General features: G+C 44.3%; 1 protein-coding gene across 1 annotated transcript in view; it reads right to left on the bottom strand.

The window, feature by feature from the left end:
• IFNLR1 (interferon lambda receptor 1) overlaps window positions 1-14,146 on the bottom strand; it is a 61,591-nt gene extending 47,445 nt beyond the window's left edge. The window contains exon 1 of the mRNA XM_040337182.1: window positions 13,949-14,146. Coding sequence (XP_040193116.1) covers window positions 13,949-14,009 — 61 coding nt within the window. The 5' untranslated portion in view covers window positions 14,010-14,146. The remainder of the gene's footprint in view (window positions 1-13,948) is intronic.
• Between the last annotated feature and the right edge of the window lie 5,768 nt (window positions 14,147-19,914).

The following is a 19,914-nucleotide window of genomic DNA, read 5'->3' as shown; positions in this document are numbered from 1 at the left end:
TGTTGCTCACGAATATTCGTATTGCGAATATTCGGCTCGAATATGGCATATTCGAGTATTCGCGATATATTTCGAATTTCGCGGTGAATATTCGCTATTCCGAATATTCACATTTTTTCAATTTTATTTTTAAAACAGATCACATCCTATCGACGTCTAAAAGCATTGCTGGTATGATTAGAGACCCTGGGCCGAGTAGCTAAGCTGAGGCGATCCTTTTATGTTGCCGAATATAAAAAAAAAAAAATTGCGAAATTTCGCTAATGCGAATGCAAAAATGATTGCAAATTTTGGATAACTGTGGTAGGAGAACTCTGATTGTCTCTGATGCAAAAGGGGGGGGGGCTTTGTGTATGTTTCTGTTATGAATATTTGTATGTTTGATATTATTTTTTTTTGTAAGAAGGAAAAAATTGCGCATACCTTAAAAAAAGGGGAGAATACAGCAGCAACTCAAAAATGTTATACAACATAAATTAATACAAGACAGAAAATGGAGTCGCTCTACAAGAATAAAAAATATGTCTAGTGACAAGACATGTGGGCAAATTATAAAATAAGCAAGCGCAAATAACTTGTGAAATACACAGTGAAACAAATATATAAAGAAATATAGTCCCAATAATAGAAAAATAATCTTTCATAAAAATGTCTTTGATATTTGAAGTGAAAAAAAGTCCAAAGCATGCAGCATGAACGTGTTCAATCTTCAAGGTGTTTGATTGACAAACGGCTGTGACAGATGGATAGAGTAAAGAATCACCACCAATGCAAAACACTTTTTATTTTCTATTGTAAAATATCACGAATATTCTGAGCCAATCAGAGTGCTCCTTCCGCATTTGCCGAATATTCGCAATTATTTTGTATTGTAAAATATCAAGAATATTCTGAGCCAATCAGAGTGCTCCTTCCGCATTTGCCGAATATTCGCAATTATTTTGTATTGTAAAATATCACGAATATTCTGAGTCAATCAGAGTGCTCCTTCCGCATTTGTCGAAATTTCGCAATTATTTTGTATTGTAAAATATCACGAATATTCTGAGCCAATCAGAGTGCTCCTTCCGCATTTGCCGAATATTCGCAATTATTTTGTATTGTAAAATATCACGAATATTCTGAGCCAATCAGAGTGCTCCTTCCGAAATTTCGCCATCAATATCGCATTCGCATTTTGCGAAATTTCGATACAATATCACAAATATTCTGAGCCAATCAGAGTGCAAAATATCACGAATATTCTGAGCCAATCAGAGTGCTCCTTCCGCTGATGTCGAAATTTCGCAATTATTTTCGCAATAGTGAAATTTCTCAAAAATTTCATTTCGATAAAATATCACGAATATTCGAATTTAGCGAATATTTCTCGAATATTCGGCTATATATTCGTGATATATCGCGAAATCGAATATGGCGTATTCTGCTCAACACTAGTTCATACCAAACCCCAGCTTATGCCTGCTCCGGACATCTGCATTGCAGGGAAGGGCAGGACATTATTGGTCCTCCAACAGTCCCTGTTGTCCTGAAAGATGCCCTGACCCTGCCAATATAGTGGTGCATCTGTGCAATGTATAATTACTAACAGGTGTTATTAGGGGGACAAACATATGTGTATAAACAATTCTATGAAAGTGGATTTGCCTTTTATGATAACAAGCAATGGGTGGACATTTTTCTATTGGTGTAATATTGTAAATATCGCTTGGTCATATCTTAATTATTATTGGATTTAAGATTTAAGATACTAAACTAGGAAATAAAGGCGAGTGATGCATTATTCTGTGTCCGTGTTTTGACTTCGGTCTACATTGCTCCCCGCAGTGCTCTGTGTGTGTATCTGAGAGTGTGGAATGGAGAGTGCCAACAAAGATTAGTATAGAAGTAATATATAGGGAGTACATCCTTAAAGCGGTAGTTCACCCTCACCCACATGATTTTACCATCGAGACAGGCATTGTAGCGCGAGCTACAGTATGCCTGTCCCGATTTTTTTAACCCCGGACTCACCTTGTAATCGGACATCGTAGATTTCGGCTCCCACGGGGAATGGGCGTGCCTATGGAGAGGGAGGATGATTGACGGCCGGCCCTGGCACGTCACTCTCCCCGAAGACAGCCGGAGTAGGTCTCGGCTCTTCACGGCGCCTGCGCACAGGCTATGCGCAGGCGCCGTGAAGAGCCAAGCCTATTTCGGCTATTTCCGGAGAAGCGTGACGCGCCAGAGCCGGCCGTCAATCATCCTCCGTCTCCATAGGCACGCCCATTCCCCGGTATCTTCGATGAACGATTACAAGGTGAGTACGGGGGTAAAAAAATCGGGACAGGCATACTGTAGCTCGCGCTACAATGCCTGATTTTATGGTAGTAGAATTTTTTTTTTTTTTTTTCCGTTCATAGGGTGAACCCCCGCTTTAATGATAGAAAGGTACTATTAACTTGTTGTAAGTCAGGTTGGAGTATCCTTTCAGATGGTGTCAGAAGTATTGGGTAGGTAGAGGCCACCATTTTTGGTTGCCCTCCTATAACAGACTCAAAGTGGATTAACCACTTAAGGACCGCCTCCTGCACATATACGTCGGCATAATGGCACGGCTGGGCACAAGCACGTACAGGTACGTCCTCTTTAAGTTCCCAGCCGTCCGAATCTCCGTGACCGTGACCGCGGGACCCGCGGACCCGATCGCCGCTGGAGTCCCTGGAGCTGAAGAACGGGGAGAGCTGTGTGTAAACACAGCTTCCCCGTTCTTCACTGTGGCGCCATCATTGATCGTGTGTTCCCTTTTATAAGGAAACACAATCAATGACGTCACACCTACAGCCACACCCCCCTACAGTTGGAAACACAAATGAGGTCACACTTAACCCCTTCAGCGCCCCCTTGTGGGTAACTGCCAAACTGCAATTGTCATTTTCACAGTAAACAATGCATTTTTTGCTGTGAAAATTACAATGGTCCCAAAAATGTGTCAAAATTGTCCGAAGTGTCCAAAATAATGTTGCAGTCACGAAAAAAATCGCTGATCGCCGCCATTAGTAGTAAAAAAAATGTTTTAATTAAAAAGCAATAAAACTATCCCCTATTTTGTAAACGCTATAAATTTTGCGCAAACCAATCGATAAACGCTTATTGCGATTTTTTTTTTACCAAAAATAGGTAGAAGAATACGTATCGGCCTAAAATGAGGAACATTTTTTTTTTATATATATTTTTGGGGGATATTTATTATCCTAACCATCAAGAATGTGTTATACTAAAAAAGGTTATACTAATTGTATCGGTATAAATTACTTTCATGACAACGTCATTGCAGACACACCTTAGGAAGCTCATATCTATCCTATCAGTGTGCTATTATAACCTTTGATCATCTGACATTCATTGAAGCTGATTCAAAGGTCAAAGTATTTAAAAAATATTTACAGATGTGTTTTTGAATAGTAGCAACACCCATATAAGCTCCATTGTGGAGAATCTTTAACTTTCTATCTGGTGAAAAGGTTGTCCCCAGGACAGAATGTGAGAGAGCATCACTTTCTCTCAAATCAATCTGCTGCAATTAAAGCTGCAAGTTTTCATCGCAAGTGCCTGATTCACCAAGCACTTGCGATGAAAACTACGCCGGCGGCCTACGGTGCAAGGCGGGCCAATTCAAATGGGCGTGTGCCATTTAAATTAGGCGCGCTCCCGCGCCGGACCTACTGCGCATGCTCAGTTGCGCAGTAGGAAAAAAAATGTTCTTTTTTATATATTTTTTGGGGATATTTATTATAGCAAAAAGTAAAAAATATTGAATTTTTTTCAAAATTGTCTCTCTGTTTTTGTTTATAGCGCAAAAACTAAAAAACCGCAAAGGTGATCAAATACCACCAAAAGAAAGCTCTATTTGTGGGGGAAAAAAGACGCCAATTTTGTTTGGGAGCCACGTTGCACGACCGCGCAATTGTCAGTCAAAGCAACGCAGTGCGGAATCGCAAAAAGTGGCCAGGTCTTTAAGCTGCATAATGGTCCGGGGCTTAAGCGATTAACAGGGCTCTGCTGACCATGTGAAAGCTGTCCTCTGCACTCTGTTTATCACAAGTTTCTAATAAAGGTGCAGGGACAGCTGAGACACAGCCATGAAATGGATGCTTCCATCACAGCTGCACCCTTGCCACCACTGTGCCCAAGGGAGGTGACTCACCTGCCTCTGAGCTTACATTCATGTGATGTCTGAAATGTACAGATCTGTTTTCTGGTGCACAAGTTATATAAACAACCACAGAAACAGGTTTGGCAGACCTCAGACCACACATAAGAAAATATCTTGCATTTCAAGATGACGTGGAACTTTTCAAAGTCCTGCTACAGAAGTATTTCAAGCTGTGCAATACTATAATCAAGATGACACAAATCAAGGGTAATGTCTCATACACACGACCGGTTTTCCTGTCAGGAAAAAAAACAACGTTTTTCCCGACGTGATTCCTCTCCAGCCTGCCTTGCGTACAGACGTTCATGCCAAATCCCGCCCGACCAAAGCGCGGTGACGTACAACACGTACAACTGGACTATAAAAGGGAAGTTCCATTCAAATGGCGCCACCCTTTGGGCTGCTTTAGTTGGTCCTTGAGTTAGTAAAAGTTTGTTGAGAGACGATTTGCGCTTTTCAGTCTTCGTGCTTTTCAGTCTGTTACAGCGTGACGAATGTGCTATCTCCATTACGATTGCTAGTTTTACCAGAACGAGCACTCCCGTCTCATACTTGATTCTGAGCATGCGCATTTTTTTTCCCCTCGGAAAAGCATACACACGAGTGGTTTTGGCGACGGGAAAAAGACCACCGGGAATCACAACGGCAAAAAGGAGAGCTGGTTTTAATTTTTTTGCAGGCAGTTTTCTCGTCAGGAAAACTGCTATGGAGCATACACACGCCCAGTTTTCCAGACAAAAAGGAAACATGGCAGTTTTACTGTCGGGAAAACCGGTCGTGTGTACGAGGCATAAGTCTGTGTTCAGTGCAAAATTCACCTCTGTCACCCTACTCCCTTCAAGGCAATTTTGTATGATTATGCCCATCAGGTGAACCATGTTAGAGAGGTGGTGCTGGGGACAGGACCATGTGCTTAAAGGAGTTGTAAAGGAAAAGGTTTTTTCACCTTAATGCATTCTTTGCATTAAGGTGAAAAAACATCTGATACTGCTGCCCCCCCCCCCCCTGAGCCCCCCTTATACTTACCTGACCCCTCAAAAGTCCCACGCACGGTCCTGCGATTCTATTCGCCACTCAGCCTGGCCGCTGATTGGCTGAAGCGGATAAATTGAGAGCAGCGCAGCCATTGGCTGGCGCTGCTGTCAATCACATCCAGTGATGCGGTGCACCGAGGGGCGGGGCCGAGTGATACAGCGAGCGGCTATTGCCGCTCGCTGTATCACAGTAGCGCGCCCACAATTAGTGACCACAATGCGAGCTCTCGCATGACTGTGGTGACTAATTGCAGGGAGGACCAGAGACAGCCGCCGAGGGACCCAGAAGCCGTGGATCCGGGGCACTCTGTGCAAAACGAACTGCACAGTGGAGGTAAGTATGACATGTTTGTTATTTAAAAAAAAAAATACTTTACTAATGCTTTAATCTTGTTGGCTGATTATAAGTGAAGGATGGCTAAAGCTTGTTTAGTCATACATCTTATGTGGGTCACAGGAGTGCACTTACTTTTCAACTTCTGCGTCCCAGAATCAGCTGACAGTGGGCTAAAGTCCATTGTCAGCTCACATCTCACAGCTGCTCCAGACCTATAGAGAATCCGGACAGTAATGTTGAGATCCACCCAGATTCCTGTCCAGGTAGAGCTGGAGAGTCATAGTAGAGGGTGGTGACTGAGAGTCGCCTCTCTCTGCCCAGAGCAGACCTGAGAACTGAGCGATCGTAGGTCACGTGATCGCTCAGTTCTTGGGCTTGGAGGCGGCAGGGCCCTGCTACAGAATTGGACCGATGCATACCTCCCAACCAGCACGGATTCTGCGGGAATTTCCCGCACAGGCTGCATCCTCCCGCAGTCCCGCGAACGGGTTAATTTTCCCGCACACAAAGCTGTGCAAGAAGGAGGAGCACGTGGTCTGAGGGGAGACATGCACAGCTGTGAGACAGAGACAACTTGAGCAGGGGCACCCGATCCGACCTTTCGGCACCCCCGCTCAACAACTCCGGACATGCACAGTTGTGCACAGGTACGAGACAACTTTGATCCGACCCGCGGCCCCCCCCCCCCCGCTCAACAACTTCGATCCGACCAGCGGCACATGACAGACAAATGTAAAGAATGTCCCGCATTGAATTTTTTAACTGTTGAGAGGTATGCCGATGCTGCATCCATGTACTGTATCATTTAAAGATTAAAGTTTTGCCCGTGAAGACAAAATCTGTGCGTGGCTTTTCTTTGGGATTTTATCAATTTCATAATGGGTTATTTTTACTTTACATGGAGCTCCCAGCTCCCAATAAATCAATAAATCTTCACTGTGTGGAATGCCCAGGGCTGCCATGATATACGTCGGCAGAATGGTACAGGCAGGCAGAAGGACGTATATACACTGCTCAAAATAATTGAAGGAACACTTTTGAATCAGAACTTCTTGGATATTGATTTGGTCAGTTAAGTAGCGGAGGGGGAGGGGTGTATACAGAGGGGGTTGTTAATCAGTTTCAGCTGCTTTGCTGTTAATAGCAAGTAACAACATGTGCACTAGATGGGCAACAATGAGACGACCTCCAAAACACCAATGTTTTTTCAGGTGGAGGTGTCTGACATTTTTTTCCCTACTCATCTTTTTTGACAGTTTTTCACTAGTTTTGCATTTGGCTAGGGTCAGTGTCGCGATTTTACCGCGACTTTGAATTTGCAGCAGTGTGAACCTAGCCTCCAGCATGAGATTTTTGCCCGTTGAGATCTGATATCCTTTCAAAGCGTGATCAGTGTCGTGTCACACACAGCCCATCCCCCTACAGTTAGAAGCACTCCCTAGGACACACTTGACCCATTCAGCGCCACCTAGTGGTTAACCCCTTCACTGCCAGTGTCATTTTCACAGTAATCAGTGCATTTTTAGAACACTGATCACTGTAAAAATAACAATGGTCCCAAAATATTTTCAAAAGTGTCCGATGTGTCCGCCATAAAGTCGCAGTCACGATAAAAATGGCAGATCGCCGCCATTACTAGTAAAAAAAGAATAATAAAGCATTCCATAAATCTATCCCCTATTTTGTAGATGCTATAACTTTTGCGCAAACCAATCAATACACGCTTTTTGTGATTTTTTTTTTTACCAAAAATATGTAGAAGAATACGTATCGGCCTAAACTGTTAAAAAAAAAATTATAGATTTTTTGGGGGTATTTATAACATCAAAATGTAAAAAATATTGGCCCGGATTCAGAAAGAATCGTGTATCTTTAGCCACCGTAACTTAGTTAGGCGAGTAGTGTATTCAGAAAGAACTTGCGCCCGAAGTTACGGCGGCGTAGCGTATATGGGCCGGCGTAAGCCCGCCTAATTCAAATGATCCAGGCAGTGGGCGTGTTGTATTGAAATTAGCCATGACCCCATGCAAATGAATAGGCGATCGAACGGCGCATGCGCGCGCATGCTCAGAGTCACGTCGCAAATACTCCCCAAGATACGTCGGCTCAATGCTTTGTCGACGTGAATGTAACCTACGCCCAGCCCCATTCACGTACGACTTTCGCAAACAACGTAAAATACGATGCTGTTCGTACGTTTCCGACGTCCATACCTTAACATGACTTACCCCTGCTTTATGAGGGGTAAAGTACGCCGGACCGACGCCTTACGTAAACGGCGTATATAGATGCGCCGGACAGAACTACGTTTGTGAATCAGCGTATCTAGGTAATTTGCATATTCAATGCGTAAATCAACGGAAGCGCCCCTAGCGGCCAGCGTAAATATGCACCCAAGATACGACGGCGTACTAAGACTTACGTCAGTCGGCTGAAGCCAGATTTCAGGCGTATCTAGGTATCTGAATACCGCGCAGATATACGACGGCGCATCTTTAAACTTACGCGGCGTATCAATAGATACGCCAGCGTGAAAGCTTTCTGAATCCGGGCCATAGTTTTTTTTCAAAATTGTCGCTCTATTTTTGTTTATAGCGCAAAAAATTAAAACCACAGAGGTGATCAAATACCACCAAAAGAAAGCTCTATTTGTGAGAAAAAAAAGGACGTAAATTTTGTTTGAGAGCCACGTCGCACAACCGCGCAATTGTCAGTCAAAGCGACGCAGTGCCGAATCGCAAAAAATGGCCCGCTCTTGGGCAGTCAAATCGGGGCTGAAGTGGTTAAACAAGTTATTTCTCACACACAGTCTAGGCACATGAGTTTTAGAAAATGCATAATGAAAGTTAATTTTTTTTTTTTTTTCAAACAAAGTTGTCAATTAATGGTATTTGTTACACACAGCATACTTAGAATTACACAATCTGCTACTCCTTCTGAGTATGGCAATACGACATGTATGAGACTTTTTCACAGCCTAACCACACAGAGAGGTCCAAAGTTGTCAACTGAATAAGATATTTTTTACACACAACGTGGGCATTCTTGGGCAGAATTACCAAAGAAAACACATTCTGCTACTCCTTCCAAGTATGACGATACCACAGAGATTTTTTAATGTTTGGACTTGTGCCAGACATTGTTTTTTGTGTGTCTCACAAATCAAGCAATTGTATCAAAACCAATGTACTCGAATAGTCACCTCTATACGAGTGGTCAGGGAATATAGCTTAGTGTAGCATCACCTATAACAGTCCCCATCCATTCAAGCCAAGTGAGCCTAGACTAGTGATGCATGACTGCTCCCTGGATTGCCATGTTCACTGACTAGGAATTACAGAAAAAAAGATTTCCTGTGTTTGCAGGAGTGCAGTTGTCTATAGGGGATGGTTTGGACTGGTGTCTCGCATGAACACAGTCAGTCGCACACGCAGATGGGTCATTTCAGGCGGTAGGCAGAGACGTGGTCACTAAGCAGGCAAAGAGTAGGAACAAGCAGCAGGCAGAATCATAGTCAATAAACAGACCTGGGGGGTGTTGATAAAACCTTGCGGTTGAGCCACGGTTTGACTGCCCTTCAACTGTTACCCCCTTTGGCTACAAAAGCTAGAGATGGCAGTGTACACATGCTGTGGCTGCAATGCTTTGCCAATAATTATACCCCTTGTATGCCCTCCAATTTCACCCATTCAAATGTATAGGGGCACTTGTACAGGGTCCAAGGTGATAAAGCAGGTGGTGAGGAGGCAATAAAATGCCTCCTCACTGCCTGTAAAAATGCTATCTGTGTTTGAATCACTCTTCAAAGAGCACTGCACATGTGAATGAGTCCTTATGGTGAGTAAGACTGGTGGGGCGGTAATCAGGGACACTGGGCCTGGTTTTACATTGATCAGGGACACTGGGGCTGGTGAGGCAGAGATCAGGGACACTGGGACTGGTTTTGCAATAATCAGTAACACCGGGACAGGTGAGGCAGTGATATGGGGCACTAGAACCGGTGTGGTGGTGATTAGGGACACTGGAACTGGAGTGTTTAGGGACACTGGGTCAGGTGCGGCAGTGATCAGAGACACTGGAACTTGTGTGGTAGTAATCAGGGACACTGGGACTGGTGAGGCAGAGATTAGGGACACTGGGACTGGTTTTGCAATAATCAGTAACACTGGGACAGGTGAGGCAGTGATCAGGGACACTGGGACTGGTGTGGCAGTGATCAGGGACACTGGGACTGGTGTGGCAGTGATCAGGGACACTGGGACTGGTGTGGCAGTAATCAGGGACACTGGGACTGGTGTGGCAGTGATCAGGGACACTGCTACTAAAGTGGCAGTGATTAGGGACACTGATTGGTACAGTGGTGGTTAGGGACACTGACTGGCTACACTGATATCAGAACAGACAGTCGTTGTACATGATCACAGCCACAGCAGTACAATGTCACCATAGTGACAATGCACTTGCACTGGTGCTAGTATGTAAAAAAAATGTTTACATATTTTTTTTATTAAATTCTGTCACCAGAGCAGTGCAGTGGCTGTATAGGCAATTGGTTCTAACACTGTTCTTGTGCATGAATGATTGATCAAGCGATCACATTAGCAAACAAAGGCAAACCTTCATTTACTACTACCAATACTACTGTAATCCGGGGAGGACATATAGGTACGTACTACTGGATAAATGCTTGTCCCGCTGCTTATATACAGTGGCTGGCTGGGAAGTGGTTAATTATAAATGTGTGCCTGATAAACCATGGAATTACTATTATGTAACATAAACATTTGTAACTACCATTATTGTATTCTCCAGGGCCCACGTTTTCAGAAAATACCATTTGTGGACTGCAATCTTCAAGTCATTCCACAGATTTCCAATGGGGTTTAAGTCTGGGCTCTGAGTAGGCCATGCAAGGATGTTCACCTTTTTCTCCTTCAATCACTGTGTGGTAATTTTCGTTGAGTGCTTTGGGTCATTGTCATGTTGGAAGGTAAACTTTCTTCCCATTGACAACTTTCTAGCAGAGGGCAGCAGATTTTCCTTAAGAATTTGGCGGTATTTTCCCCCTTCCATTTTTCTTCTTACCTTGACAAGCACTCCTGTTCCTGCTGCAGAAAAACACCCCCATAACAGGATATTACCACCTCCATGCTTTACTGTAGGAATGGTGGTATTTGGATAGTGAGTTGTATTGGATTTCCGCCATTTAATTGGCTTAAGGCCCGTACACACGATACGAAAATCGGATTTAAAAATTTGTACAAAAAGCTGTCTGACGATTGTTGGATCCTTAGTTAGTTGCCTTCGACAGCTGATTTTGCTTTTTCATCAGACAAAAGCTGGATGTGCAGACTATAAAATTGTTGTTGGATGTGAACTCAACATACGATTTTCGTTTCATTAGTACGGTTTTCATACAAAAAAATCGTGACTACGCATGCTCAGAAATGAAATAATAAATACAAAACTATTCAACATATAACTTCTGGCGCTGTATTCTGTTGTATGAAAATTTTCGTATTGTAAATAACCTCTTCACTTTCGACACAAGACTAGCATGCCACGAAAAACCGGACGTTTGGTCGTCTGAAAATCTAAGTGTGTGTACGAGGCTTTAATCAGAGCCCAGAAAATCTGTGGAATGACTTGAAGACTGCAGTCCACAAATGGTCAATATTACATTTAACTAAACCTGAGCAGCTCTGCAAAGAAGAGTGGACAACTATTGAAAAGTCTAGGGGCCATACTCTGAGTAAAGTTACGATGGAGTATCTCAGGATACTCCATCGTATCTCTCTTTTTTGGCCAGTGTATCTATGCGAGTGATTCTTAGAATCATTTTCGCATAGATACACTGAAGATCCGACATGTGTAAGTCACTTACACTGTCGGATCTTAAATGTAATTACTCCGCCGGCCGCTAGGTGGCGTTTACGTTCAGGTCTCATTTGTTTATGCAAATGAGCCTGATACGCCGATTCCCGAACGAATTCGCGTCGCGTAACCGTCGCTTACGTCGTTTGCGTAGGCGTAAGGTTACCCCTGCTATATGAGGGGTAACCTTACGCCAGTCCCACGTAGGCCATGTTAAGTATGGCGTCGGGTCCGCGTCGTGTTTTCCCGTCGGGTACGTCGTTTTACTAAGTCGTTCTTGAATACGGCTTTACGTCAATGACGCACACGTCGGCGTCATTGACGTTTTATGCCGAGAACTGGAGCATGCGCAGTTCGTTAGAATCGGGGGCGCGCTTAATTTAAATAGAAGCCGCCCCCTTGGAGATACGCGGGGATACGCCGAGCCAAATACACTCCGGCGCCCCAAACTACGGAGCAAGTGTTTGGGGAATACAGCACTTGCTCCTGTAGGTTGGGGCGGCGGAGTGTAAATGGCTTACGCGCTGCCCGCCGGATATCTACGAGAATATGGCCCTAGATGTGCAAAGTTAGTAGAGACATATCCCAAAAGACTAAAGGCTGTAATTAAAGCAAAGTGTGGTCCAACATAATACTGACACAAGGGGGTGATCCTTTTTACAACTCAGTGATTCTGTTTTTTATTTTTTCTGACATGTTGGTGTGATATCTTTCACTTGTTACGTTACAGTAGTAAACACAGATGAATAAAACAAAACCTGTGTCTGTCTTTTTTTCATGCTGCAAAACACCAAATGTGATTGTTTTAAAGGGGGTGATTCTTTTCCAAACCTACTGTTACTCCAATGCAGATGTGTCTTATGTGCACCACAATGCACAGTAATGCTTTAAAATTAAATATTGTGCTCTGCATTAGAACAAATAATGCTTGTCTGTTTTTTGGTCTATTCTTTTGCATTATAATCCTATTCAACATGCACAACACATTAATGGACTGAGCAAGAACGCATAGGTCTGGATGAGCCCTAAAGGAACTCCAACAAGAACAGGGGATAGAGCACTGGCACTGACTATTCAGCTTTATACATGGTTTGTAAACCTGGCATCAGGTAGAGTTTTCCTACTATATGGATATTCATACTTTACTAAAACATTTTTTTTCTTATGCCGCGTACACACGACCATTTTTAATGGTCTATAAAAAACAACGTTTTTTTCAACCCGATTCTTGTCAAGCCTGCCTTGCCTACACCCGATCATGAAAAAAAAAATGCTCTAGCAAAGCGCGATGACGTACAACACATACGACGGCACTATAAAGGGGAAGTACCATTCGGATGGCGCCACCCTTTGGGCTGCTTTTGCTGATTTTGTGTTAGTAAAAGTTTGGTGAGAGACGATACGCGCTTTTCAGTCTTCGTGCTTTTCAGTCTGTTACAGCGTGACGAATGTGCCATCTCCATTACGAATGCTAGTTTTACCAGAACGAGCGCTCCCATGTCATAACTTGCTTCTGAGCATGCATGTTTTTTTCGTCGTAAAAGCCTACACACGACCGCTTTTCATGACGTGATAAACGACAACGTGAAAAACGGCGCCAAAAAATAGAGCATGTTCTAAATTTTTAATGCCCATTTTTCACTGGTGTTGTGCTGGGTTTACACCATCGCCGCATGCGGCTCCCAGCAGGGGTCCATTGCGTCCCCATTCACTGTTTCAGGTCCGATTTTAGCCCGAATGTTTGGCTGAATTCGGACCTGAAACGGGCCAAAAGACGCACAGGGGTCCTGTGCAAATTTGTACTGGAGCCGCAGCGGAGATATGTGAACCGGCTCCATAGAGAGCAGGTCAAAATCTCCTGCTATTGCGAATTGGATGCGGTGAAAAAGTGTCTGCACGTTAACATATATTTTAAAATATTACCAGTCATGGATTTAAAGTAGACTAATATTCATGTTTGATGAGACGTGCATGTAAATATTTGATGTGTTAGTGTTTTTGGATGCTTTCCAAAAAAATAAAATGGGATTGGCAACTCTGACGTATCAGGAAGACATGCCAAGCATTGACACTCGTGTGTACGCAGTCTTATACGGAAATCTTTTTGCATTGTATAAATCTATTACGGTTAATCTAGCACTATGTTTACTGTCACTACTATGGTAACAGTTTCTCATGACTACATTTATTTCACCTAATCCTGCTGTCAGTGTTCCCCTCTGACTGGATACTTCACGTCTACCTATACACTCATTTCTAGTTTCACTCTCCCACCTTCCAGTTTTCACCGTCATTACATATTTGCACAACTACATCTAATATTGTTTTTGTGTCCTTGTTTTTTTTTTCCCTTTCTCCTCTTTGTCAATATAGCGTGCTTGTAAAGCCACGTAGTCCATGCCGGGCTGACCTCCCTGCATTGTATCCTAAGGTCTCCCTAAAATCTTTGTACTTAAATAATAGATAAAATGGAGGTATTTAAGATTGTACTTAAATAAAGTCACATACCTGCTACACAATCCAGAATCCCCAACATGACCAAAAGGGTCCATTCCTGCAAAATACGCATGGCTACATTACAAGCTTCTTCCTTATTACCGTGTTTTTCAGATGGATTTCCTGACTTACTACTGTAAGTAACCTCTCTGCACCTGATCTCACTGTAGCACGCAATACTAACACGCCTATCTGGGAAGTTCCCCTGGGTGTAAACTTATGTATGTGTAACTCTTTCCTGTCAGGTCCCCTACACAGGCATCGACACACTGCTTCATAGGGATTAGTAAAATGTAACCAGCTATATGTTCTTCAATAATAGTTTTCACGATGCTCACAGTACTTTACCTGTTATCTATTGTACATAAATTCTTCTTTCCTGCGATATTTATAATTTTTCCAATAAAAAAAAAAAAACACATTTAAAGCGATATTAAAGGTTCGTTTTTATTTAAAAATAACAGATATGTCATACTTACCTCCACTGTGCAGTTCGTTTTTCACAGAGTGGCCCCGATTGTCCTCTTCTGGGGTCCCACGGCATCTCTCGGCTCCTCCCCGCATTAGACAACCCACTCTGGGAAGCTCTCTCCCAATGGGGTTACCTTGCGGGCACGCTCCTGTGTCATACAACTCGGCGTACATAGACGCCAAGTTTAAAACTCAGCCTCTGCCCCCCGGCAGCCGCCTCATTCGATTTGATTGCCAGCAGCGGGAGCCAACGGCTGCCCTGCTATCAATCTTATCCAATGAAGAGCCGAGAAGCCGTGGAGAGAGTGACGCTGGATCGTGCCCACAGAAATTCAGGGCTCAGGTAAGTAAAACGGGGGAGGGGGGGTAGGCGGACACTACAAGGTGTTTTTTCACCTTAATGCATTGGATGCATTTAAGCGGTTGTATACCCCAGTAAGGCATACCCCTGTAAGGCATAATGAGCTAGTATGCACCGCATAAAATACTTACTTTAGAACGAGGCGTTGGTATCTCACCTGGTCCACGCCGAGGTAGCTGACATGCTGTGAGTGGCTGGAGCCGCGATGTCGTCACTCATGCATGCGCGCTGGAGACCTTTTTTCTGGCAAGGTCCGGCGTCTGCTGGGCTTTCAGCCAAAAATCCCCAGTGCACATGCGAGGGGAATATCTCCTAAACCATACAGGTTTAGGAGATTTTTTTTACCTACACGTAAGCCTTATTATAGGCTTAGCTGTAGGTAAAAGTAAAAAAATCTGACTATACAACTGCTTTAACCACTTAAGGACCGCCTAACGCCGATATACATCGGCAGAATGGCACGGCTGGGCACAATCTCATATGGGTACAACCTCTTTAAGTGCCCAGTCGTGCGCCTGTGACCCGGTCCGAAGCTCTGCGCCCGCGCGACCCGCGGACCCGATCGCCGCCAGTGTCCCGCGATCGGTCACAAGAGCTGAAGAACAGGGAGAGGTGTGTGTAAACACACCTTCCCCGTTCTTCACTGTGACAATGTCAGTGATCATCTGTTCCCTGATATAGGGAAAGAAGATCACTGACGTCACACGTCCAGCCCCACCCCTACAGTTAGAAACACATATGAGGTCATACTTAACCCCTACATCGCCCCCTAGTGGTTAACTCCTAAACTGCAATTGTCATTTTCACAGTAATAAGTGCATTTTTATAGCACTTTTTCGCTGTAAAAAATGACAGAGGTCCCAAAAATGTGTCAAAATTGTCCGATGTGTCTGCCATAATGTCGCAGTCATGAAAAAAATCGCTGATCGGCGCCATTAGTAGTAAAAAAAAAATATTAATACATTTTTTTTTTACCAAAAATAGGTAGAAGAATACGTATCAGCCTAAACTGAGGAAAAAACATTTTTTTTTTATATATATATTTTTGGGGGATTTATTATAGCAAAAAGTAAAAAGTATTGAATTTTTTTCAAAATTATCGCTTTTTTTGTTTATAGCGAAAAAAATAAAAACCCCAGAGGTGATCAAATACCACCAAAAGAAAGCTCTATTTGTGGGAAAAAAAAGGACGCCAATTTTGTTTGGGAGCCACGTCGCAAGCCGCGCAATTGTCTGTTAAATCGACGCAGTACCGTATCGCAAAAAGGGGCAAGGTCCTTTACCTGCATATTTGTCCGGGTCTTAAGTGGTTAAGGTGAAAAAACACGAAGATTTACCACCCCTTTAATAAGTAAAGGCAAAACGTTTCTTTTAAATTTTGGATAGAATCAAGAGAGATGAAAACACCTGGCTGGTTTTAATTGCTGTTTGTGCCCCCCATTAGAGAGGATCACCTTCTCTTTTTATCCTGTTTACTGTTATCGGCAAATATGAAGAAAATCCCAAATTTTGGGTTATCTCCAAATCAGGAATAGAGGGGAAACCTTCAAATGGGGACCCAAGCTCTGGTTACCCTATGACAACCAGGGATTTCCTATCACTTCCTGTTTTGGCTTGGGACAGGAAGTAAAGGTAATGGGATTGTAGACAGAACTTCAATATATCAAATAAAATAATATTCAAGACTCAAACTGTGGGTTGAATAGGCCGTTATTATAGGTATAATAATACATGAATTAATTAAATATCCATACATTCATAAATTAATCATTAAAGCGGGGTTCCAACCACAATTAGCATTTTTTAAATGTATGTCCTTTCATCATGCGTTTTTATAATATAAATCCGGTCACTTACTATTTTACAATCCGCCGCCGCTCCGCATAGTTATTAAAAAAAGATAGTTTATAAAACTATGTCCACACCGTTGTCATTTTGCTTGTGGGCATTGTGAAGCCCACAAGCACTTACTTCCTGGAAGTCTTGGATGGGGAGTGATAATTGGGTAGCGCACTGCATCCTGGGAAATGATGACACACATTTCCCAGGAGCATTAGAGAGAGATGATGTCAAAGGCAGATTTTGTGGGACTGCATAGCAACAGGCATTTCCAGGTGAGTAAAACATATTTTCTCGAGTCGTCTTCCAGGACGGCACCTTGAGAGTAGACTGGCTTCACCTGACAGGAAACACAATCAAAAAGAGGTTTAAAAACCCCGCCCCTCCCCGTGCACCTCAGTTCATGATTGTGTTTCCCCCAGCGAAACGTTTTTTTGTTTTCTAAAAAGACCTAAGGCCTGGGGCTGGTGGTCCCCCTCCTGGAATACGAGCCATGGGTCCTGGGAGGCCTTGAGCTCAGTGAGGCTATTGCCTGTCCAGAGGGTCTCCCCGTATTGAGGGGGGGGGGAGCTGAAGGAAAACTTTGTTTGGAAACCCCCCCCTGCTAGGTGTATCTGGGATAGTGGCTACCTCAGAACACCTAGGTGGCTGGAATCCCTCTCTCCCGAGCGTCCTCCTACCTGCTGGGCCGGGTAAAGACGCATCTCCGCGCTGTGGAATCGGCTGCTGTTCTCCCAGGCTCGTTTCTCGGTGGAGCCAGCATTTCGACGCTATGTCGATGGCGGCGCATGGTGATGACGCACTTCCGGTTCCGGTCTTCACCAAAATGGCGGCCGCCATCGGCGTTAGCTCACACGCACGGAGTGCAGCAGGGGAGAGAGTGGCGCCCGATTCGACGGTGCCATGGAGCGTGAGGACCGCCCGGCACTAACCGCTGCTGCAGAGGAACCCACCAGGGGTGAGTCTACCTCCAGAAACTGCATTGGGGCACTTGGACTGGGTCCTTATTCCCCACACACCCCCCTTCCCTTCCCCTACTCCTTTTGTATTAAAGCCTCTGTCTTTTACTTTCAGGGGAAGAGGTTACTGCCCAGGGGGAGGCTTCTAGTGTTTCTGCTAAACATACATCTAAAGCTAAAAGATGTGGGAATTGTAGCATTAAGCTAGCCACAGACTATTCCAAGCTTTTGTGTGCTAAGTGCATTCAAAAGCTCACAGGGAAGGAAACTTCGCTAATAATGAAAGAATTCCTGACGGTTCAGTCAGAGATGCTTTCCACATTAAAAGAGTTTAAGGAAGTCTTAAAAACCAAAGAACCTGATCCCCTAGCAGCTGGACCCTCCTCACAGGAAAGCTTATCCACCTCGGCTCCAAAATTGTTGAGGGCTAGGGACGTTCTTCTGTCAGACTCTGAGGATTCAGAGGCTCAGGAAGAAGGTCTCATTGATAGCCAGACAGATGAGGAGGATGAAGATGCTAGATCAGGCAAATTCATTTTTTCAGCGGATGACATGGGTGGTTTACTGGCGGCTATCTATACCTCTGAGGGGATTCAGCAGCCGGCCGAACTAGTGTCAGCACAGGATAAGATGTACCAGGGTTTGGCTAAACCCCAGCCAAAGGTTATCCCAGTTCACCAATCCCTTCAGGACTTAGTTCTAAGAGAGTGGGCTGAACCTGAAAAGAAGTTACTAAGGTACAAAACCTGGAAAAGGCGCTGTCCCTTTAAGGAGGAACTAGAAAACAAATTTTTCAAAGTCCCTAAACTAGACGCTTCCCTAGCTCAACTGTCTAGACAGTCTGACCTTTCCTTTGAGGATGCTGGGAATTTAAAGGATTCGCTAGACAGACGGGCAGAGACCTCCCTTCGCAGGGCCTGGGAGGCTAATGCGGCAGCCCTGGCCTCATCCTGCATTGCCAGGAATACGGATACCTGGCTATCCAGGATGTTGGAACATATCCCGCAGACTTCAAAGTTTAAGGATATCCGAGATTCCCTTAGAGTCATAGGTAGCGCTGTCGCCTATCTAGCAGACGCATCAATTGAGTCCGCTCGAGCCTCTGCTAAAACGGGCGCTCTTATTAACGCCTCAAGAAGGGCACTATGGCTCAAAACATGGGAAGGAGATTTGGCCTCCAAATCACGTCTCTGTGCCCTGCCCTTTGAGGGATCCCTCCTCTTTGGGACAGGTTTAGACCAGGCTCTAACTAGGGCCTCAGAAAAGGGTAAACGGTTCCCTCCCAAACCTAAACAAAATAGGAGGAGATTTTTTCGAGGCCCCCAGAATAAAAACCGACCTTCAGACCGAAGAGCGGCCTTTAATAGGAGGTGGATCACAGGAAAGGATAAACCAAAAGGGGGAATCCTTTTCCCTGATCCTAAACCCGCTGGGAAAGACTCCAAGTGACTCGAGAGTCGGGGGAAGGCTCTCCCGATTTCTTCCAGCTTGGGAAAGCATAACACGGAGTCCTCATATTTTGCAGATAGTGAAGGAAGGCTACAGATTGGAATTCCGCCATCTTCCCCCACCAATTTTCCTCCTCACTCATTTACCCCAAAATCCCCTCAAAGCGGCAAGCCTTCTAGGGAATGTGTCAGACCTAGCACAACAGGGGGTCATAGTCCCAGTTCCGGTAGACCAACAGGGTCAGGGGGTGTACTCTCACATCTTCGTAGTACCAAAACCCTCGGGAAAATTCCGTCTAATCATCAACTTAAAACCCCTGAATACTTATCTCCTCTACAAGAGGTTCCGCATGGAGAACATTTACAGTCTCAAAGGACTTCTTTTAGAAGGGGTATTTATGATAACCATAGACCTGAAGGACGCCTACCTCCATGTCCCCATTTACCAGGACCATCAAAGATTCCTGAGATTCGCCATTGTTTCCCCTCAGGGGATCCAACACTGGCAATTCACCGCTCTTCCCTTTGGGCTTGCCTCCAGCCCAAGAGTTTTCACGAAGGTGCTAGCAGAGGTGGTCGCCTTTCTACATCTGAAGGGCATCTCCCTTGTTCCCTACCTCGACGATCTGCTGCTGTTCAATCCCAGTCGAGCACTTCTTCTCACGGACCTGACCACCGTCCTGACTACACTGGAATCCTTAGGATGGATTATAAACAGAGAAAAATCTTCTCTCCTCCCAGAACAGAGAAAGATCTATCTGGGATTCTTAATAGATTCCTTAGAGAAAAAGCTTCTCCTACCAGTAGACAAGGTTCAGAGACTCATCTCAGTGGTCAGGTCTGTCAGGGGAACAGCAGATATTTCACTCAGGGAGATCATGAGATTGTTGGGACTTATGA

This window comes from Rana temporaria, chromosome 2 (assembly GCF_905171775.1).
Source record: "Rana temporaria chromosome 2, aRanTem1.1, whole genome shotgun sequence".
Classification (NCBI taxonomy): domain Eukaryota; kingdom Metazoa; phylum Chordata; class Amphibia; order Anura; family Ranidae; genus Rana; species Rana temporaria.
Note: the sequence above shows the minus strand (reverse complement) of the source record. Positions and strands in the feature narration are given on the sequence as shown.